The sequence below is a fragment of the Myotis myotis genome, unplaced genomic scaffold (genome assembly GCF_014108235.1).
Source record: "Myotis myotis isolate mMyoMyo1 unplaced genomic scaffold, mMyoMyo1.p scaffold_m19_p_18, whole genome shotgun sequence".
NCBI classification, from domain to species: Eukaryota; Metazoa; Chordata; class Mammalia; order Chiroptera; family Vespertilionidae; genus Myotis; species Myotis myotis.
The window spans coordinates 38,903,206-38,925,745 of NW_023416322.1; the positions used below are offsets into that span (position 1 = coordinate 38,903,206).

General features: G+C 49.9%; 1 protein-coding gene and 1 long non-coding RNA gene across 6 annotated transcripts in view; one reads left to right on the top strand and one right to left on the bottom strand.

Annotated features, from left to right (window-relative positions):
• LOC118673457 overlaps nt 1-12,070 on the top strand; it is a 46,420-nt gene extending 34,350 nt beyond the window's left edge. Inside the window, exons 3-4 of the long non-coding RNA XR_004973375.1 lie at nt 9,278-9,327; nt 11,909-12,070. This is a non-coding gene — a long non-coding RNA (uncharacterized LOC118673457). The remainder of the gene's footprint in view (nt 1-9,277; nt 9,328-11,908) is intronic.
• NTNG1 (netrin G1) overlaps nt 1-22,540 on the bottom strand; it is a 222,192-nt gene that overhangs the window by 24,613 nt on the left and 175,039 nt on the right. The window contains exons 6-7 of one of the 5 annotated variants that reach the window (XM_036344264.1): nt 13,871-14,038; nt 8,011-8,145 (exon numbers count right to left, since the gene is read on the bottom strand). The exons of 1 other annotated variant lie outside the window; for it this stretch is intronic. In XM_036344264.1, coding sequence (XP_036200157.1) covers nt 8,011-8,145; nt 13,871-14,038 — 303 coding nt within the window. Of the gene's footprint in view, nt 1-8,010; nt 8,146-13,870; nt 14,039-19,677; nt 19,738-22,446; nt 22,513-22,540 lie in introns of all 5 variants that reach the window. 3 more of the 5 variants (XM_036344261.1, XM_036344260.1, XM_036344262.1) reach the window with 3 other exon arrangements.

Genomic DNA, 22,540 nt, shown 5'->3' on the forward strand with positions numbered 1-22,540 from the left:
TCACACCAGTTGCTGAGTATTTAATGCCAGCCTCTTCTCCCCACTGGCAGCGATGGATAACTGAAGGTTAACTATCCTTTTTTAAAAAATAGAGAACTTGCCCAATTGGCGTGGCTCAGTGATTGACCTATGAACCAGGAGGTCACAGTTCGATTCCTTGTCAGGGCACATGCCCGGGTTGTGGGCTCGATCCCAGTAGGGGGTGTGCAGGAGGCAGCTGGTCAGTGATTCTCTCTCATCATTGATGCTTCTAACTCTCTCTCCCTTCTCCCTTCCTCTCTGAAATCAATAAAAAAATATTTTTAAAAAATAGAGAAGTCGACAAAGATGGGACGGAAAGCAGATGCCACTTACGTAGAGCTGGGCCATGACATTCTATTCCTGTCGGGCAGAGCCACACGACCCAGAATTTCCGGGGTTCAAATAGGCTTAGTTGCACTCAAAAGGGCATCGGGACAGAAAAGACATGGGTTCAAAGCCCGGGCCTGCCCCTGATTCAGAATAATTACCTCTGATATCAAAGGCGAGGGTCAGAAATACATTCTCAACAGGGTCCGTTTTTCCCCTGTGCCCTCGGCGTGGCCGCCTGATGTTACTGTAATTCTCTCTCTGTAGAGCTTTTTGCTGATATTCGAGGTGACAGGCTGTTCTGCTCACGGAGACGGATGACTCCTCACCAGCCTGAGCAACCGGACTGCATGTGGCAGCCTCACGGCTCTTCCATTAGCGGCTGATTGTCCCAAATTGATGTAAATTGACTTGGCCGGCTCGGGCGCCTTTAAATGGTTGGCACCGACTATGGTCTCGCCCTGGAAATTATACGGTCAAAGCCTCCATGTTTCTGGAAATCCTAACTCTTTTCTTAATGTGAATGAGGGCCTGGTACATAGGAATTAGTTAGACACATGCCCTGTGGTACCCAGGGCCAGACAGGGCACGCTTCAACGAAATGGATGGTTTTTGTTTAAATTTTTTTTTAATATATTTTCATTGATTTCAGGGAGGAAGGGAGAGGGAGAGAGAGATAGAAACATCAATGATGAGAGAGAATCAACCCAGGCATGTGCCCAGATCTGGAACTGAACCGTGACCTCTTGGTTCATAGGCTGATACTCGACCACTGAGTCACGCTGGCGGGACTAAAATATATTTGTTTTTTTAAATGTTCTCTTCTGCCTCCTGCTTCTCATCCTCTCCCCTTTACTGAAAGGTCCTGTTTCTTCATTTCTAACTGCTGTGTGAGTTTGAAATAAATCAGGCTATGACATGCAGGCCAATCCCAGCCTTTCTACATTTTTAAGTGACTGAAACAAAATCTAAAGAAAAAGAAGATTTCATGGCACGCGAAAATTGGATGAAACTCAAATTTTCAAAAGATGTTACTGGAACACAGACCACACCTGTCCATTCTTATGTCGTCCACGGGTTCAGGCCCAGCAGCTGACAGAGGTGAGCAGCCGGGACAGAGATTACATGGTCCACGGAGCCTCAGATAATCGTATCTGTCCCTTCACAGGAGAAGCTTGCCCGCCCCTGGGATCAATCACCAAAGCCTCTGTCGCCATCAGCAAAGCGGAACCGACAGCATCCTGTAACCTGCCACCGTGAGCTCCACGAGCCATTAATACTCACTGATGCTCGTTCGCCACTTCTCCCTACTGGAGCTGGGGCTACCCAATTGAAACCTCCGGTTTTCCACCTATAGAGCGAGGAGAATAATCATACCTCGCTTGGGAAATAAGATGGTGCATTTATTTACATTCCTGACACAATGGCAAATGCACCATAAAGAACTGTTTATGGTTTGAAAAATATTATTCCTCAGAAATGTGTTCATATGCACACAGGTCAGATCATTGGTATCTATTTTTAAAGACGTGGAGTCTACCTTCAGTTGTCCATTCCTGCAGGGCCCCTACCTGCATGAACACCCAGCCATGGAGGTGAACTGCACCCAGTGGATTTCCTCTGAAACAGGCACGTACACAGAATTCAGACCGACAAGGAGCCTTAGCACGTCAGGCCCCGCCTGGGGTTTCCTGGGAGGAGGTGCAGAGAGAAGACCAACCAAGGGCCACAGTCCTTGGGAAGGCGGTAGCCGCCACCCCGGAAACAGGGGCCCCGGCTTCACTAGACTTTAGTTCCCAGGTGCCTTCCCATCAGGCTCACCTGAGGCTCCTCTACCCCAGAATCCTGCTGTGATGGCGGCGGAGGCCTGGCCCTTCCCTGGATTCAAAATTCTCCTACAAGTTTCAAGTGCCTGGCCCTTTAGCAGTTGAGCTGGTTTGCATACTTAGACATTATATATGCCATTAGAAGAGTCTGAGACTCTCTCTCTCTCTTTCATACACACACACACACACCCTTACTAGCAGGTAAGGAATGGCTCCAGGGCACCTCCACTCATGCTCTGCCTCAAGGAAGGAAGGAACGTCAGGTGTTGGATGTCCACGTGGCCTCCTGATGGTCTGACCCTCAGCGAGTCCTCCCTGCTGCTTCCGCTCTGGGCCAATAGCAGGTAGAGCTCCGCCTGTGTTTCTCCACGAGCTCTGGCATCTCACACACCTTTCCCTGTTAAGCGTGGAGGGTCCTGTGGTGTGAAATGGTAGATTCGGGCGTATTTGTCCTTCTCAATATTCCCCCCTAGTAAACGGGGAAATTAACCCGGACTGCCAAGCACCTACGGAGAGGTGCCCCCAGGGTCGGAGCCCAGGCTCCCTCTGGGTCTGTCCTAGTCACAGCATCAGCGGTTCAGAGCCTGGGGTTTTGAACATTCAGGATCTGGTCCTACTGTGCGGGGTGCTCTGAACAACTCTCTCCTCTCGAGCTGCCCCAGCAGCCTCTGCTTCCTGTGGCTCCTCCAGGTGGGCCATGAAGATGGGAAGCGTTGAAGCCCCTTTCACAGCCTCCATGTAAGCCCACCGGCTCCCGGGGCATCGGGTCGGGGAAGCATTAGAGGTCGTGGGCTTCTGCTCTCGATCCCAAATTAAAGTGGCGTTAAGAACAGAGGGAAGCCGGCCGGCGTGGCTCAGTGGCTGAATGTCCATCTATGAACCAGGAGATCATGGTTTGATTCCCGGTCGGGGCACATGCCCGGGTTGTGGGCTCAATCCCCAGTGGGAGGCCTGCAGGAGGCAGCCCATCCATGATTCTCTCTCATCATTGATGTTTCTAGCTCTCCCTCTCCCTTCCTCTCTGAAATCAATAAAAATAATAAAAAAAGAATGTCACTACCCAAGGGACAGCTTTTAGCATGACAGAGGGGTGTGGCCTCATCCTGACAAATCAGGAGGAATTTCACAGCGGGAGCCAGCCTGGGGTTCCCTCTTCCAGGTCATCAAATGAGCCTCTCCTCCCCTCCCCCCTCCTTCCACCCCCAGGAGGACTACCCAGCCTGTGTGGTGCCTACAAATGACCACTTCCTACCTTCGGCCTCCCTAATATTTTCCTTCCCCTGGAGGCTCCCGTGGGTCTGTTTAGAGAGCACCTCCTCCCCTAGGAGCCGAGCCACAGTGACTCAGCGCCCTTCCCAGCACTCCCTGTTGGGGCTGAGGCTCAGGAAGGGGCAGGAGACCCAGCCCACGGTGCTGGAAAGGCAATGAAAAGCTCTGATTCAGTGGTGCCCATGGCTTCAGCGACAGAGAGGTGAGCAGGCCTGATGAGGGACCTGATGCCACACAGACGGCCTTGTCTAAGTGACGTGACGTGCCTGTCAGTGGGCTCAGCCTGTGAGGTCAACGGGTGAAATGGGAGCTGGAGGCTTTCAGACCACGCGGCAGAGGGAGTGAGAAATCACAGGGAGGCGCCAGGAGGTGCCACCTTCACCTCAGAGAGGTGGTTGGGAGCGTCAATGATCTCAAGTTGTTGGGTGCATGGGAGGTAACTTCATTGGCGGGGGGTGGGGGGGGGGTGGGGGGAAGAAAGAGCTTCCTGAACCATCATGGCCCGGGAGCCATGGTGGGAATGACTCTGAGAGGAAAGGAGGTGGAGGGATCCGAAATGGAAACCAGTGGGGACTGAGAACCTGGCCAGCGAGACAGACGGGAGTCCTGGTGGTCAGGAGAGATTGGAGAGAAGAGCGCCAAGGGCCCAGCTGTGGCTCCTGCACAAAACCTTACTGCCCTCCCCTGGCCTCCTGGGCTGAAGGTCATTACACAAAACCTCACCGCCCTCCCCTGGCCTCCTGGGCTGAAGGTCATTACACAAAACCTCACCGCCCTCCCCTGGCCTCCTGGGCTGAAGGTCATTACACAAAACCTCACCGCCCTCCCCTGGCCTCCTGGGCTGAAGGTCATTACACAAAACCTCACCGCCCTCCCCTGGCCTCCTGGGCTGAAGGTCATTACACAAAACCTCACCGCCCTCCCCTGGCCTCCTGGGCTGAAGGTCATTACACAAAACCTCACCGCCCTCCCCTGGCCTCCTGGGCTCCTGGGCTGAAGGTCATTACACAAAACCTCATCGCCCTCCCCTGGCCTCCTGGGCTCCTGGGCTGAAGGTCGGAGGGCGGGTGAGGCCCTGGGGTCTTTCACTTGACTTGCATTGAAGCCGTGCCTTTCCTGAAAGCATCCCTCCTAGCAGCCCGTCCGGCTTCTGCTGGAACTTTCCCAGAGTCTGGGGACCTCTCACTCCCCAAGGCAGCCGATGGCGGCTCTCCGGCAGCTGGGGAGGCTGCAACCTGCGCAGCTCCATGTGCCCACGGGTCCCCCTCCCTCTTCCTGAGCCAACACGTCCACTCATTACGTAATGGCCCTTCAAACCCCGCTCACATCTGCCACAGGCCAAGTCCTGTGCTCACCGGCCTGCTCAGCTCTCTATGGACACCCCTCCTCAGAGACCGGACCCCCCTCCATCACAGCCTGCTGCTCCCAAGGACGAGGCACTTTTTTGTTGTTGTTAATCCTCACCCGAGGATATTTTTTCCACTGATTTCCATTGATTTTTAAAGACAGTGGAAAGGAGGGAGGGAGGGAGGGAGGGCGAGAGAGAGAGATATCAATGTGAGAGAGAAACATCCATCAGTTACCTCCATACACACCTGGACCAGGGATCGAACCGGCAACCTAGGTATGTGCCCTGACCGGGAATCAGGAATCGAACCTGTTGGTGGACGGGCGATGCTCCAACCAACCGAGCCACCCAGCCAGGGCTAATCAAGAGCTTTTCAGAGTCTCCTAGTCAACAGTTTGATACTTCTAGTAGCCAGTCTTGCTGCACGTTCCGCACTCCCATCGTGTATAATAAACTTAAGACATGACTTCTTGCCTAGTGCTTTCACACAGCCACCTGTGCTTGGAACTAATAACCGAGTGCTGACCATCTACCACAGGGCCACCCTCATCATTTTCCTTGAATCTTCACGATTATCATGTGTTAGGTCCTAGTGTTACCGCCATTTTTAGATGAAAACTGTGCTTAGGGAGTCCAAGTAATTTCCCCTAAGTCTTGAAGGTGGTAAGGGGCGGAGATGAGATTCAAACCCAGGTCCATATCACTCCAAAGCCTATGTATATCACTATCATAGATATAAACGATGGTGTCAGTAACTGGCAAGATCCAGTCCTTTGTGACTGCTGTTCCACATGGCTCCTCTAGGGGGCCGTAGCTCCGTGTCCTGTTCCCTCCTCACCTGGCACTGCCCACCTAAAGGGCCGCTCATTGCTGCCAAGGCCACTGTGAGCCCTGCTCTCCCACTGTCTCTTCTTGGTGTTGGTTTCTTCTTGTCAGGTTAATATCACTGCCATTGACAATGAGGCTAACGCAAGGATGGGTTCAACTCAGGGCAAGCAGAAGAATGCGTGGTGGTGGAGGGAAGAGAGACAGAGAGGGAGGGAGAGAGAGAACCACCAATCGGTTGCCTCCCGTAGGCATCCTGACTGGGGATCGAGCCCACAACAACAACCTTTTTGGTGGATGGGATGACGCTCTAACCCACTGAGCCACCCGGCCAGGGCTGGACTGCCTGCTAATGCCATGCTCCAGATGCTGGCCCTCTGGCTCCTGGATCCACCTAACCTTGACCGACTCACGGCCCACTTCCTGACGCCCGTGACATTAGAGTGGTGGAACATTCCACCCCGGCCTTGCATTACGGAGACCTGCACCTTACAGGCGACTTCAATTCCGCGAGGAGCCAGCCACACCTTCCGCACAGCCCTGGTGCCACGGGCTCAGACAGGCCCTGCATGCTGACATTTTTTTTCCAAGTGCCAAGCAAGCAAAGAACCCTCTAGAGCTGCGCGGTCCAATATGGTAGACATATGTGGCCATTCCGCCTCGCAATATGGCCAGTCCTAATTGAGCTGTTCTGTTTAAGCACAAAACCCACGTCTGACTGCAGAGCCTGAGGGAAAATGTAAACCATCTCCTTGATCATTTTAATGCTCATTATGTGTTGCAATGATACCATTTCAGACATTCCGGGTACGGTGGGTTGTTAGAATCAACTTACATTTATTTTCTTAAATTTTTTAAGGTGGATAACAAACCATGGAAGGTTACCTATCTGGTTTGCACGATTTTCTACTGGGCTGGGGATTTGCCTGGTGCCTCGTAAAGCCGGCTGGCCGGCCGGGTATAGATGGGTGCAGAGTTGGTGCAGAACTAAAAAGCAGAGAAGGTTACGCAGGACACCAGGAGACTTCTGCTCAGATTTTGAAATTCACATTCCCCGGACACCCCACACGACATGCCACCTCCCCGACAAGGTTTTCAGAAGGCCTGCTGACCCTCTGAGCGTTGAGGCTGGACCGCGCGACCCCGGCATCCGTCCAGGGCTCCCTGAATGGTGCCCAACCTCAGAGGCGTAACATCAGCATTGATTTTTGCCATTTATCCTCCCCTGGCGTTTACATGCCCCTTAGATGGACTGCCGTTAGGTTTCTGGTTAAGATTCAGTGATGGGAATGATAGCCAGGGTAGCGATAGAGATGTAGATACCATTTAATTTATGGACTCCGGGGCTCCAAGGTCCCTTCTGGCTCAAGAAATATACGAACCACAGACACACCAGTCCTCGTTTTGCGGTGAGTGCTTCCTGGCCGGGTCCCTGTTGTGCCACTGAATTTACGGTCTGGCCAGGTACACGGGTCCGCGTACGATATTTCAATGTGAGTGGCTCTAGCCATCACAGGGGCCGGAGCTGGGCCTCAAAGACACCCGCTGGGCAGCTGATGAACTGCTCTCCCTCCTCGCCATAGAGCGTGGCATTAGGTAGCTTTTACTTTATTATTTTAAAAGAGAAACATGGATATTTAATGCTTCTAAATGCAACCTAAGAAAGGAACGTCTATTCCGCGAATATAACAGGTGATAAACAGGCTTCCATTCTTCATCACAGTGGGTGAAGAAGAGGAAGAAAGAAAAGCGAGTAGGAAAAGGAATGACAGAGGAAAAAAAAAAACCCAAGTCTTTCCTAAAGCAGACTCTGAAAAATATCCTGACTTTAAAGAATGGATAAGATAGCTAGTTCTAGAACTTGTTAGGAAAATGGCATTTGGGTCCTGGCTGGTGTCACTCAGTGGTTAGAGCGTCTGCCCACACACGAAAGGGTCTCAGGTTTGATTCCTGGTTAAGGGCATGCACTTGAGTTGCAGGTTTGATCGCTGGCCCTGGTCCGGGCTCCTGCAGGAAGCAACCAATCCATGTGTGTCTCTCACATCTATGTTTCTCTCTCCTCCCACCTCTCTATTTCTCCCTCTTCCCCCCTCCCTCCATCCCTTCCACTCTCTCTCAAACTCAAGGGAAAAAACATCCCCTGTGAGGATTAACCAAACATAATAAAAACAATAAAAGAAAATGGCATTTGGTTCGGAAGCAAAGGCATTCTTGAAATCCGTCTCCAACACTAGTGCCAATCAGAACTTGCTGGGTGGCGGGAAGGCTCAGGTAGCTTTCCAGGCTTGTCAGGGGTCGGGCTGGGCCTTTTTCTGCTCTGAGCACTGCACGGCCGGCCAGGCAAGCAGGGGGGGCCATGCTGCAGCGGGCGAGGGCAGCGCCCCAGTTACTTACGTCGACAGCCGGCGTGCCAGGAATTGCCCGGCAGACACTCATCACACTTAGGCCCCGTGGCTCCCGCCTTACACTCACAGAATCCCGAGCCATTACAGCGCTCATGGACTGAGCCCAAGGGGTTACAATAACACTCTGTAGAAAGGAGACAACACACAGGCTGGAGAGCAGGCCCAGGGCCGGAGGGTGCCAACACCCGCGCCCACGGCCACCAGCGCCTCGCTTCCTCGGGACGGATGCCACTAACGAAACGCTCTGGCAAGGGCGGCCGCGGCAGGCCCATCGATTTACCTGCCCGGCCTCCCAGGATATTGTTTTCATGACACGGGAGGAAATCAACCGAAACCTTCCAGGGAGATAAGGCATCGCTCGCCCCACCGCCCACGGGGCCTGATGGAGAGGCATCGGTGGGGCCTCTCACACGGTCGCATGAACGTCACCAGCAGGGTGGCCGGCGAGGCTCCGTCATCCACCATCAGGGCCAAAGCTGCTGAAATGATTCAAATGGGCTGACCTGTGACGCTTCGGGTGCGAGAACCGCCGGACACGTGTACAGTGCACTACGGATGCACTTGGCTCACTCACAGGCAGGTTTTCCCTTATGACTCGGGATGGACACCCTGTAGGGACTGATCTGGGAGGCTAGTGCGGCGCTTATGCCGCCGAGATGCACACTCAGGAAAGGAAAAGAAATGCCCAGATCCCACGTAACTTTCTACGTTTGAGACTTTCCTCACTAGACTGTCTGAACTGTGCGTAATAAACAGAAACGGGCCGTTTTCCTGACTCGGCCCACAGCCTCATGGGGGTGTTTTTACGGCCCGAGCACTGCTTGGCCTTGGGCTTCCACTGGCCCGAGAGGTTTCAGGACCAGCTGGTTGGCGGCGTGTGGAGTTTGGGGGACAAAGTTTCTTCGCTTATCACCCCACCGTGGGATCGTGGGCAGGTTCTTGGGCTCCTCCATAACAAGGGACCCATGAAGAGGTTTTCTTGTTAAAAAAAAACCCAACAAACCCCAAGTAAAATCATTCCAAGCAAATAACCAAAGAGCCGCCCATGAGCCGCCCTGGGAATCCGTTTAGTATCACCCGGTTGAGCACCCGTTAGCCATGGAGACTCAGGGTTTAACACCACAGCGGGCCAGAGGCGCCATCTCACTCTTTCTGTCATGGGAACTAATTAGCTAATTTCTTCAAAAAATGTGGAAGGCCTTAGAACTGTGATTTATTTCGTGGTGATTAAATCATTTTTTTTTTCCTCTTTCTAGTTCAGCATTCTGCTGCTGCAAACATGTAGAAGACGAATCGGTATACACAGGTAAAAATAAAGCAAGGTTAACTCTAAAATGCTCTCTCCTTGGCTGGCGTGGTTTGTCCTTAATAACCAGTTCTATTTTAAATCGGCATTTCCTATTTTAATGTGTGTGTGTAGGGGGTTGTTGTTTAAAAATTTTAAAAACAGTAATTCTGTTATGGCTTTAAGATGTTTTTCTGTGCATATGTATAAGTATGCACCTATCTCCAAACCGTAAGATGTTTTTTACCGTTTAATGTGTATACGTTGACAATAAACCACCAATGTTTTGTTAGCCAGGTGGTAGAATTTTCTTTGGCCAACATGAATTCACATACTACCCTAGTCAATTAGCCCATAAAAATTGATTATTATGCCCTGACCAGTTTGGCTGAGTGGATAGAGCATCGGCCTGCGGACTGAAGGGTCGCAGGTTTGATTCCCGTCAAGGGCATGTACCTTGGTTGCGGGCACATCCCCAGCAGGGAGTGTGCAAAAGGCAGCTGAATCGATGTTTCTCTCGCATCGATGTTTCTAACTCTTTATCACTCACCTTCTCCCTTACTCTCTGTAAAAAAATCAAAATATACTTTAAAAAATTGATTATTATAAGGTTTTAGATGCAAAAATATGTAAACAAAGTTGTTTTATTTCTTCCTCAAAAATGTGAAACGTCTAAACCACGGAATATGCCAGTGGTTGTCTTAGGAAGCGGTGTAGGTGTAATGAACTTACTCGAACAGTCATGAGAACGAGTAACAAGAAGAGGTGGGGTTACACTCCACCTTCCACACAAATACTTGGGTTTAAAAGTATATTATTGATGGGACTATTCTGTATGGTAGGTGCTGGGCCGAGGATGGCGGCCTTGGAGAATTTTTTTTCTTCTATGGAACTAGGAAGAATAGGCAGCACTGCTAGACTGAAAAACACCATGAAACATGTTGGGAGGTTTGATTCCATAGTTACATTGCAATTGATTGATAGGTTCAAAGTGTCTTGCGTTTGCTTTGCTCTACAGAAGGGACCGCTGATGACTTGAACTTGCGTTAGTAGCAATGGCTGGGCCCTGGCAGTGACTACCCAACGTCACACACCAGGCATCCGCTAGCTTCCTGCTGGAGTGTCTATGACACAGAGGCGTGCAAGGCTGCCCTCTCCACGTAATTGCTGCGTCATACAGGGCGATGCCATGCATCTCTGGAGACACGGCTGTGTTTGGAATTTGTGTGAAAACCGGTAAATTCACCAGCAATCCCAAAGCAGCGATCACTGCGGCAACATGGATCAGCCTGCAGTTTACATTTGCCGGATTATAAAATGATGCCAGCGGTGTACAGCTATTTCAACAGAGTCCACGTTTGGTCAGAGATTATGGGCTGTTCCCCAGTGGATTTGACGGCCAGCTGTTAAAGCACCGTTTAAAAAAATATTTAGGGAAGATTTAGATGAAGTTCACATTTTTGTGAGATTACTGCCTGATTCTGTGCAAAGGCGCTGGGTAGATACCCATTCGTTTCCATGAGTGCTTTCTGTAAACATGAGCCCTCAGTTCCTTGTGGTGTATGTAGCCTCTCAAATTCAATCCTCAGTCCTGCCTTAAGCCCTGTGGGGAGCTTAGTGTGGGGAATAGTGAGAAGGGTCCTGTGCCCGACAGGGCTAACCATGGGCCTTGGCCATGAGCCACAGGCTGCCCATGGCCCCCAGGAACAACCCTCAGCCTCAGTCTCGATTTCCCTGCCCTTGGTCGCTCCTGTGGGAAAACTGGAATCTAAATGTTATTGCTTCGTTGCACATATGCATGTATGGATTAAAGACAAAAGACAGACCATTGCTGATACCAGCTGGCCACACCTTTCAGTTCATTCTCTAAAAACAATTTCCCCCCCTTAGGAAAAGGGCAACAATTTAAGGAGCTGGTGTGTGGGGGACATTGTAGCTACTGGCTGATGTAGGTGACGGCACCCCACAACACCCATCGCTGTGCTTACCAAGTCCTTTCCTTGGTTTGAAGAGTGTAAAATAGTGCTCTCCAAAGATTTCTAATTTCTAGAATTCCCCAAAGGTTTAGGGTTTTAATGAACAGACTTTCCAGAAATGGAAAAAGAAAACCAAAAAACAACGGCTCTTGATTTTTTTTAAAAAGTAGAAATAAATAAAAAATGTCTACTTAAACTTTCCATATTTTATCTGCAGCTTATGTTTTAAAAGACAAAAGCGGAATGGGCTGTCCTCTTGTCTGTGGATAATCAAGCGTGGATTTACGATACAACTATATCTCTTAGAATCAGAGGGGGAGCACAGATTGTCCTTCATAAATTATTTTAGGACTGGAAAAAGGCCCAACTTCCTCAGAACAGAATATTATTCCAAATAGCACATATTGGGGCATTGTTACATTACCTGCAATGAGAAAGTCCCTGGGATAGAATCTTTTCTCTTGAGGCCTTTTTCTTTAATTTATTTCAAGTAATACGAAATTAAGTTATAAAATCTTGTAATCGTACATAAATAGAAATAATTAGGTTTCATTCCTGCGCTCCTATTTATTTTGCCTTTTCTCTTGCTTCCATATTTATGGTGTGGCATTTATATATTTTTACAGGTGACATTCAGCAACATGGAACTCTGCATTCAAACTTCAGACAGCGACATGTCTTTGGGTTGTTAGTAATATCCTCAAGTCTTTGTAACCCCGGTGTTAGAAAGGCAACTGAATTTCTGTTCCTAAGGTTGGAGTGGAATTGTGGCTCTCATTCCAAAAGCATTCCAGACTGTGGAACCTCAGAGAGAAGGCGGGGGTGGGGGGTGGGGTGGGTGGGAAGAGATCAACCAAAGACCTTGTGTGCATATATGCATAACCCATGGACACAGACAATAGGGTGGTGAAGGCCTGGGGCAGGGGGTGGGGGTGGGCTAGAAGGGGTCAATGGGGGAAAAAAGAGGACATATGTAATACTTTCAACAATAAAGATTAATAAAAAAATTCTGTAAGTATAAGTCTGAGAAGCATAGCTTTGCTAATTGGGTCAGGGTGGCTGGGAGAACGTGTTCAAGCTTTGAAGTCAGAAAAGGGACTCTTTGCTAACGCCATATGATGTGCGTCAACTTGCTTTACTTTTCTCAACTAGAAAATGGGAAATTATCAGTGGAACACTTACCCCTGACCCCCTTCCCGCCCCCCCCCCCCCGCTTTGTTAATGAGGATCAAGTAAAAAAACACATTCACAGTCAGCCCACAGTTCACCAAGAGCTTCCGTGCATCCCATGGGATCCCCATGTGACCAGGGGTTCTCAGATGACTCAGCTAAGGCACACGGCTATTAAATAGCACACTGGGACTTGAACCCAGGTCTCCAGCCTCTAAGTCCAGTGATGTCTCCACTAATTCACAAATAATAAGTGAGGAAGGCTTTGAAAAATAGGACATACTGGAGACATACACCGTCGAATGTAAACGTGGCCCAGCCGAATTCAAAACAAGGTGTACAGCTAGTTAAATGAGACACTTGGCAAGTACCTATATGTCCTTGACAATCCAATCGGAGAGCGATAATCCCACAATTGCATATTGATTGGGTTCCTTTTTTTGATGAAAAGACCATCTGTCATTTTTCAGCTCCTTCATTCTGTTGAAATTAGTCTCTATGTGAAATATTCTACCTTTAAAATGGGTTGCCTACATGGTTATACCCATTAGTGTGGTAACGGATACACAGCCTTTACCATTTTGAATATATGCATTTCTCCCTAGAAAATGATGAGGTGAAATTCCATTTATTGGTTCTTACTTCTCCATCAGCTCCCTTTCTTAAAGACAGGTCCCACTCTGCACAGGCAGGAGGGGTTTTTTGGATGGAAAGGCCCCTGATTCTCTCCAGTTGACATGGTCAACCGTCATGGTGGGTGGGGACAGCGCCCCAGGGACCCAACCCTGTGGACTCAATTTTCCAGGGCTCACGAAGCTAAGAGAATTAACCATCTAGAATAATTTTGAGAAATTGCTTCTCTTTTTGGGGACTGTTGAAAAATCCAATAAATGGAATTTCTTTTCTGTGGATGAAAAAGGCAGGCAAGACTTCTACATTACCAACTGCATGTGGCTTTCAGTTGCAAATGGCAATATTTGTAATCAACCAACATTTATTTGTTAATTAGCGATTATGTGCAAGAGGTTGTATCCTAACTTCTCACACCGATAATTCAAGCCCCTAGAATGAGTCCCCATTTTGAATGTTGAATGCATAGCTTCACTTTAAGGTTAGGCTGAAATGACCAGGTTTTAAGAATTCATGCAAAAGGAAAATTGAAAATTCTTTATCTCCGAAACATTTTTCAGCTCATTATCATCTTTAAAGCAACAGTCACATAAGGATTCGCCATATATTCCCCCAACTACGATTTCAACCAGCACATGTGAATTTTAAGTCTACCACAGGGATGTTTTCCCCGTTGAGAAAGTTCCTTCTGGCTCAGCCATGGTACAAATCCCCAGCCTCTCCGCCTTCCATAGCTCCCCATCGCGTGAAAGGCACAGAACAGTAGCTGAAATCATAAGGGGACTGACCTATGCACACATTCTCATCGTCCAGCTGTGCCGAAGCATTTCGGAAGTAGCCCAGCCTGCATAACTCACAGTGCTGCCCTCTAGTGTTGTGCTTACAGCTCACGCAAATGACTGTATTTAGCAGATCGATGTAACTGCATCGATTGGAGTGGCCGAAGCATTCGCAGTCTTGCAAGGAAGAAGAGAAATGTATACAGAGTGTATACGGCAGCGGAAGAGTCATCGCACACCACATGCTTGGATACAGTGAGGGGTGGGGAGGAGATGGAGGCATGGCATTACATCTATGCGGTGCGACATGACACATGGCGACGGCAGGTGGCTGTGACGGGCATGGAGGGAGCATCTGTTTCGAGCAGGAGAGAAAGGCCGGACATTCAGAACATGACGGGAGGCTGGCAATTCTTGGCAGACAGGATGAACAGAAGCATTTGCAGGTGCACACCTTTTAATATCTGGGAAGGCTTGGCTTCCGTGGATGCGAAAGTCTAATTTTTGCACACGGGGAACTTTGCTGTCTTTGCATCCCTTGCCCCGTTTCCTGTCCGTCTTTGCAGACTGACAGAAGAGGCGGGGACGCGTGTGAGCACCTAAGGCCTGAATCTGTCATCACCCACGGCTCCTTGGACTAGAGCAGTGGTTCTCAACCTTCTGGCCCTTTAAATACAGTGACCCAACCATAAAATTATTTTCGTTGCTACTTCATCACTGTCATGTTGCTACTGTTATGAATCGTCATGTAAATATCTGATATGCAGGATGGTCTTAGGCGACCCCTGTGAAAGGGTCGTTCGACCGCCAAAGGGGTCGCGACCCACAGGTTGAGAACCGCTGACCTAAGGCCTGAATCTGTCATCACCCACGGCTCCTTGGACTAGAGTCCCTCACTACTGATGCTGCCAAGAGACGAACCCACTCAGGGGTTCACAGAAGTCATGGCCGGTTTAATAGGGATCCAGACAACTAGGTACTCTTCTTGTTTTGTTTTCTTCCCCCAAATGTCAGGAGGAAAGGTGGCCCCTGAGAGCCTCTCGCCAGGCCAGACCCGCATGTTTGCTAACATGTAGAGAAAGTATAAAAAGCAGGGCGGTTATTTGTGTAAAAACAGGGGTTCTTGGTATCTCTTTTCCTTCCAAGTTTCAAGCTAAGTCTTCGACAATAGAAAGACCAGGCAGCTCCCGTATCCCCAGGATTTTTTCCTTTGTCTCCTCAAAATGCTGGCGGTGCCTCTGACGCTTCGGGGTGACAAGGATAAGAACCAGATGAGGAAGTGGAGCCGAGAGGACGAGAACAGGTCGGGGAGGTGGAGAGGGACTGGATCGTTCTCTCGGTTGCATCTCAACCAAAGCAAGAGATTGTTCATCTAATTCAACCTTTTTAAAGGAAGTGAGAGAGACCAAGCCCCCATTCGTAGCCACAACTGTCAACTCAGACCCTTAAAAAAAAGGTGAGGGATAACTAGATGGGGATCTAATTTGTCTTCTCAAAAGACGGGGGTAGACCTCGCTGGACATCTAAGAGGACAGTCAACCAGGATACTGCAAACCTCGTTTACCTAAAAACACTCCTTGGACTACTGCCTGGCTTTTATGTCATCTCATCGGGAAGCCAAAGACAGTCCCTATTTGAGCCCGTCCATCCATCCATTCTTTCATGTACTCAGTCAATACCTTTTGGGTTTGTCTACCATGTGCCAGGTACTATGGGAGGTGCTGAGTGAAGCTTTTGGCCTAGATAAAATTTTGGAAGTATTGCCTTTGATGATCAAAATAAAAATGAATAAGCATCATCACAAATAAATAAGGAAGAAGGGAGAAGACTAGCCTTCTTTTTTTAAAGAATTAACATGCTTTACCCATCGGAATGCTATGGATTTATGCAGTGGAGCGCCAGTTCCTACAGCAGAGAGCTGAGGTCACGGTTCTGACAGAATGACAGAAAATTCGGACCGAGGCAGAGGAGGACACTGGAAATGGTGAAGGAACAGGATCAGCATCGTGGGGACTCCAGAGGCAAGAAGGAGGGGAGGCTCCTGAGGGTGAGCCGCTTCCTGATGGAAGGCTGTCTGTGTCCCTGCAGGTGTGCTGGGTGGGGATGGAGATGGGGATCGGGGACCCAGAGTGAGGAGAGGACAGGGAACCTTGGGACTCCAATGTGGGAGGTGGGGGAAGAAGGTACTTGGGTAAGTTTAGTAGTTTTAGGGAATGACACATTAAAAAGATAACGCTAGAATTACAGGTCACCAAATGAAATTCTCCTAGGAAACAAAAGCACTTCGCCCCAATACACTATCTCCCTGAGGTACAGTTTCCTTGCGGTGGCATTTCTGACTCCCACGGGAACCTAAAAGGCCTCGAAAATGTTCCTTGGTTGAGGGTTTGAAACAGGGAGAATCTTTTTGGTCTGGAGACGCCTCAGAGAGGTGGTAGCAGGGAGGAGACCCAAGTCTGACATCTCGTTCTAAAGGACTTCTTCCAGCTGCCTGGCCTCCTGAGGAGTGGGCTGCCCCTCCCGGCAGGGGTCCTCAGCGCTGTCCTCCCTGGTCCTTACCCCAGGTTGGTCCTCGGTGCACCTAATGTAACAGCTTGTGTCAAAAGCATCCTTGAAGGCATACATTCATCCCAGGAGCTTTCGGAACGACACAGGAGTCCCTGTTGTTAAGAAGCTACTTTAGTGGGCAAGACAAGCCGGTGCTCAGATAGAACACAGAATAGCTGGGGTCAGAACACCCACGGTGCCACACGCGGCCTCCGGAGAAACGCAGAGACTCCAGAGGAGTTAGGAAAACTGACTTCACACTGGACTTAATATGAAACCTCTAGAGGGGAGGTCGAGTGTATTAAAAAAAAAAAAAAAAAAAAAGGAAAAAAAGGAGGGAATGAGCGTTTCAGGGGAAAGAAGTCATGTGTACAGAGGCAGGAAGTTGGGCAAGTTTCATGACCTGGTTCCTTTGTGGGTGTTGAGGGTTCGGTAACATCTGCCCCATGGCCAGACCACATCTGAGCTCCATCTGGCAAAGTTTATCCAAGAAAAAAATGTAGATTTCCGAGTTCCACACTCTCGAACCCAGTCCACGAATGTCCGGAGATATGTCAAACGTGACTGGCACTGATTTTTTGCATTTAAGGAATGCTACACATTTCTGGGATGACACTATTTGTTTCCAGATCCTCTTTTGAAAGCGAATACATTACTTTTGATGAGAATAAATGATATAAGTAATTATATAGCGATACACGAAATCCTACGAAGCTCAACACCCAACATTATAAACTTATTCAGAAGCTAAGGGAATCTTTTACATGCCTTACCATCTAGGAAACGGGCTAGTGGACACTTGATTCTTTTAACACTTCTAAGACTCTCCCCAGACTTTGATAAGTTGCCTTGCTTGGCTGTGATGTAAGCTTGAGAATGTAAAATGAGAAAAAGACCTTGAAAAGCGATTTGAAAAACATGAGGACACTAGATAAACGCAAGACGTTGCACATGTAATTCTGAAACTGCCGTGTTCGCTTTCAGTATTCTGTGAATTCACCACTCCCCAGCAATGAGTCTTCCCAAGATGGGCACGGAATCCACGAATGATCATTCCTGATCTCGTCCGAGAGGCTTTAGCATCTTAAGATCCTGAAGGAATAGCTCAATGACTCTTTGATCGTCCAGTTCACGGACCTACCATCTCCCCACTTCCCTTTCCACAAGAATGGAGCCCATGGTCCATCCTGGTAATTACTTCCTTTCACATATTCTCACTCCCCTGTCTCCTGTGCCCTCCCTCCTCCCCACCCCCCAATCATCCTCTCCTGGGCAAGTCGGGTCCTGGTTATGTCCAACTCTCTAGCTCTCCGTGCCTATACACCTAACAGCTGACTGTGGGGATTTTATCCAACCGTTTGGGATAAAGTCTCACTTTAAGTTCATGACCATCAGTCTTCATGGGTCCTCGGAGCTGCCTGGCAACCCTCCCTGAGCAGGGGGCTTCTCTCTCTGTTCTCCGCCTTTGCACCCCCCATTGTTTCCCCTCCCTTTCTGCCCGTCTCCTCCCACGTCTCAGGGCGCAGTCACTGGCCCTCTTTGCTCTTCAGGCTCACCCTCGAGCCAGGGTTGTTTTTGTTCTGCTTGTTAATCAGCCCCCGAGGATATATTTTTCCACTGAGTTTTAGAGAGAGTGGAAGGGAGAGAGACAGAAAGAGAGAAGCATGGATGTGAGAGAGACACATTGATTGGTTGCCTCCTGTCTCATCCCAACCAGGGCCAGGGATCAAGCCTGCCACTGAGGTACAAGTCCTCGTCTGGAATGGAACCTGGGGCCTTGCAGTTCTTAGGCTGATGCTCTATCCACTGAGCAACACCGGCGAGGGCTGTTTCTGTTCTGTAATCCAGCTTCATGACTTCATACACCATCTACATGCTAACCTTCCCCAAACACTGTGAACCCCTGATTTTGCAGACCTCAATTTAACAGACTTTGGATTTAACGGACAACATTTCTGGTCTGTATGTATCCGCACCATTCGGATTCCCTAGGAGTCTGGCTATATCCGATACATTAGAGAGTTTAGAAAAACGACGGCCGCCCGGGAAGATATAGCTGAGTTAGCGATTAGTTTAGCAGGCAGCTGACCGTGGGTCTACGCAGGTCCAATTCAGGCGCGTGGCCTCACGACTGCCCATGACACTGTGACATGCACACGCGTACACACACACACACACACACAGGTGTGATAACCCAGCCTGCTAAGCTCCTGAAGGAGTTAGATTCCCTGGGTTTCCAATCCATTTGGAAGCCCTCAAAAGCTGCGTGAAAGTACATGGGGGAGGGGGGGCGGGGGGCGTAAGGCGTGGCGTCAATCCTTCCGTGTCTGCTCTCCCCATGTTCTGACCAGCTTCCCCCTTTCTCCAGGGGCCTCAGGAGGACCGGCTGGGCGTTGATTAAACTCGGGGAGAGGGTTTGGCTACATTCGCTAAGGAACGGGGAAGCTACTGTGGCCACTTTCACCAGGTGGGGCCACACCCAAACTGGATGTAGCTAATCCATCTATTCATGGGTAAGAGGCGTTCACTTCAGAAAAGAAAAACATATGCCCAGCAGTCAAGGGTGGAAGACAAGACACACCTGTCACAGGGGACGTTTGAAGGAAAAAGGCGAACTAAGAATAGGAGTCTAGGTTTCCTGGGAAAAAAAATCTCCATTCTGTGACTGACAGATGCCACCTGGAACGGGCCATTCATGAGTCCCAGAGGAGACGCTGCTGACTCCCACTTAAAGACTGTGGCCTGACTGTTCTTCTCGGGTCATGGTCATGGCTTACGCCCAGTGTCGAGCGTCCCTCGTATTGGTTCAAATTCATTCCAACTAAGGTTTGGAAGCAGAAACCCCAAGGGGTGTCATTTGTTACAACGTCAAGTGGGCACCGCATACAGCCCCTGCCCTTCTGTTTTCATGAAGGGCATCCTCGAAACTCACACCGCGTGGGTTTCCGTGTTTTCAGTGCAAATGGACAACAGTGTTCATATGCTCATGCTACACGGGAACCTAAGCTGCTGATTCTTAGTCACACACGGATCTTTCGGAAAACGAAGTTGCAGCGCTGTTGGTTTGCAGCAACTTTCTGAGTGAAGCTTTTCCCCCCTCCCTCTTACAGGTGACATTCCCAGGACGAGGGGATGCATGGCTCGGTGTCAGGCCACATGCCTCACCAATAAGCTGATGGGTACACCCCACAGATATTCCCGATTCATACAGGACAAGGTTTCACAACACACAGTGCAGGGGACCACTGTATGAATCCCAGAACTCCTACCTCTCTTGTGGTTTGCAACTTGAACGGAAGGAACTGTTGACAAAGCTACTTTGGGAGCCACTGGACGGGTTCAAAAGAATGAACAGCACATTAGAAACCATCTCGCAATGTTCCCACGGCAGCCACTTATCACCAACCCACGGGGGAGGAGCCCTACTAGTACATGGCGGCTCCTCGTGTGTGTCCTTCCCGGGAGCCTGTTTCCTCACGGAGGGGAGTCTTATCTGTGGCTGAAGATGGCCTAACCCTGTCCGAAATAAGGCTTTCTTTCTAGAGGCTTTCTTTTTAGGGGCAAGAGTAACTACCACTCCCATCAAGAATCCCGTTATGGCCCTGACCAGTTTGGCTCAGTGGATAGAGCGGCAGCCTGCGGACTGAAGGGTCCCAGGTTCGATTCTGGTCAAGGGCATGTACCTTGGTTGCGGACACATCCCCAGTAGGGAGTGTGCAGGAGGCATCTGATCGATGTTTCTCTCTCATCGATGTTTCTAACTCTCTATCCCTCTCCCTTCCTCTCTGTAAAAAAATCAATAAAATATATTAAAAAAAAAAAAAAAGAATCCCGTGATGCAAAGATCAGTCTAGGATAGTGGTCGGCAAACTCATTAGTCAACAGAGCCAAATATCAACAGTGCAACGATTGAAATTTCTTTTGAGAGCCAAATTTTTTAAACTTAAACTATATAGGTAGGTACATTGTTATTAACTTAATTAGGGTACTCCTAAGGCTTAGGAAGAGCCACACTCAAGGGGCCAAAAAGCTGCATGTGGCTCGCGAGCCGCAGTTTGCTGACTACGGGTCTAGGAGCAATAGGGCTGCTGTGGGACTCCCCGGGGTCCCTCTCTTAAAACAGTAGTTTGCATTGCTGAGTTAATCAGCTGTATCGTTGCCTCTGTTCGCCATGTCATTCTCTCTGTGGGACCACAGGCTACCCAGACACTGGGCAGATGACCTCTGTTGAACTGACATCACAGCCCATTGTGACCACGTCCACCATTCAGTAGCACCTGGACCTGGCTCTCAGGGTCACCTTGAACCTGTCCGCCTTGCAAAAACGGAGCCTCCTTCCCAACGTGGATTACCTTTGTCATGAGACCCATCGCTAACGGCAGGCGTTTTGCTCTAGGTTTGCCCGCCGTTTCTTTTCCGATTATTCGTGGGGAGTTATTGCTGTGGAAACAGCCCCAGCAGCATAGAGCTGGATGCTCCCTGTGGGTGTTGACAAGATTAATCTCGGCTGCACAGAACTGGCCTCCGCCGGGAAGCGCACCCTTAGCTGAAATCTCACGTCCCAGCACTTTACTCCACGGGGCTGCTCCCAGATCCATTCACCTGAACTCATTACCCTCGTCCTAACGCGGGGCGGCCGGCACGAACCGGGGACACTGCTGGGAGCCTGGTGTCCCGTGACACACAGACACAGGGCGAAACAAGGACATGGCTCTGTCTCGGGGCCTGAACGATGCTGCTTCCGTCCATCTCCACACCAGGGCGGGGGGTGCAGTGTGAGAGCCTGACCTGCCTCCTCTGTTGAGTCTGAAATTCAGTGGGCAGGGCCGCTAGCCTTCGCCCGAACCTCACAGAGCTCCTCTAACACGGGGGGATGGAGCGCGATTTCTCCCACGTCTGAACGCAGGAGATCCACTGGGGCATTTGATTATAATTCTGTTTACTGGTGATGCCTGTAGCTAGGACGGTCTCCATTTCAGCACTCGGGTCAAGGTCGGGTGACGCAGCCCTCCAAGTGGACGCCCCCAAGCCTGCTAACATGCCGTTTTGTGTAGCAGCTATTTGGGGTCCTCCCTTTCCCCACGTCCCCCCGGTCTGTACTCATTCGAGTTTAAAAGGAGCACCCGCAGGGGACGAAGGAAGGGGAAACCACAGCCGTGCCCTGTTCCCTTCTGAGAAGGGAGGAGGCACAGGAGTGCCATATCCTAGCAGGGTGAACTCCTCTTTGTGTCTAGGGAGAGCTACGGCCTCGACGTTAGTGCGAGAGGAACGTTCCGCTGCGTCTCAGGCATCTTGGGGCCCAGTTTTTAAAAGTTCTGTTTCCTCCCGTGTCATCGCGCAGCCGTCTGCCAGGCTCTCTTATGTATGTATTTACGTTTGATGTTGAAAGTCAGAACATAACGAGGGCCCTCCGGGCAGACTGAACACGGGTGGCTCTCAGGCCGGCAGAAGTGGCTGTGAATTCACAGAAGATGACAAGAGGGAGGGGAGGCCCAGCAGAGGCAATGATGGGGGCGGGGGAGAGAGAGAGAGAGAGTGAGAGAGAGATGGGTGGAGGGGGGGGGATCTAAATTTCTATAAGTCAGTATAGAGCAACCGTAAGAGAAAGCTGGTCTCCTTAGGGGTGGCCATCCGGCCTTGACATGAATTGTCCCCGACCCTCAAGACAACGGATGTAGCCATTTCCTGAACAAAAGCAAAGGGCAGGCAGTGGAGCGACGCCTGAGCCACTCACAAGCCTGGGGGCCTCATGTTGGTGGCCTGCGCTGGGACGGCCACGGCACCCTGGGACGGTCCTGGGACGGCCTGCCGTTCCGTGTAGCACGGTGCCTACAGCTCCTACCCCATCGCCCCCCCCCCCCCCCCTCACTGGAGCATTTCTGGGACACTCTCCATATTAGAACAATTTTTCCAAGTACGATTCTTTCAAAGACATGGCACTTATGACAATGCTCATATTTAGTGCTAAAAATATTAGCATCTGGGTTTCCCCCTCCACAGGAGGGACTGTTATCAGTAGGAATTGGACATGCTCCTACCTTGTTTGGGGTTAGAAACCTCAAGGGAAGAAATGTTCGGCCATATCCTATTAAACTTGGAAGGATCTGCACGCGTCGGGGAGAGATCAGGGCA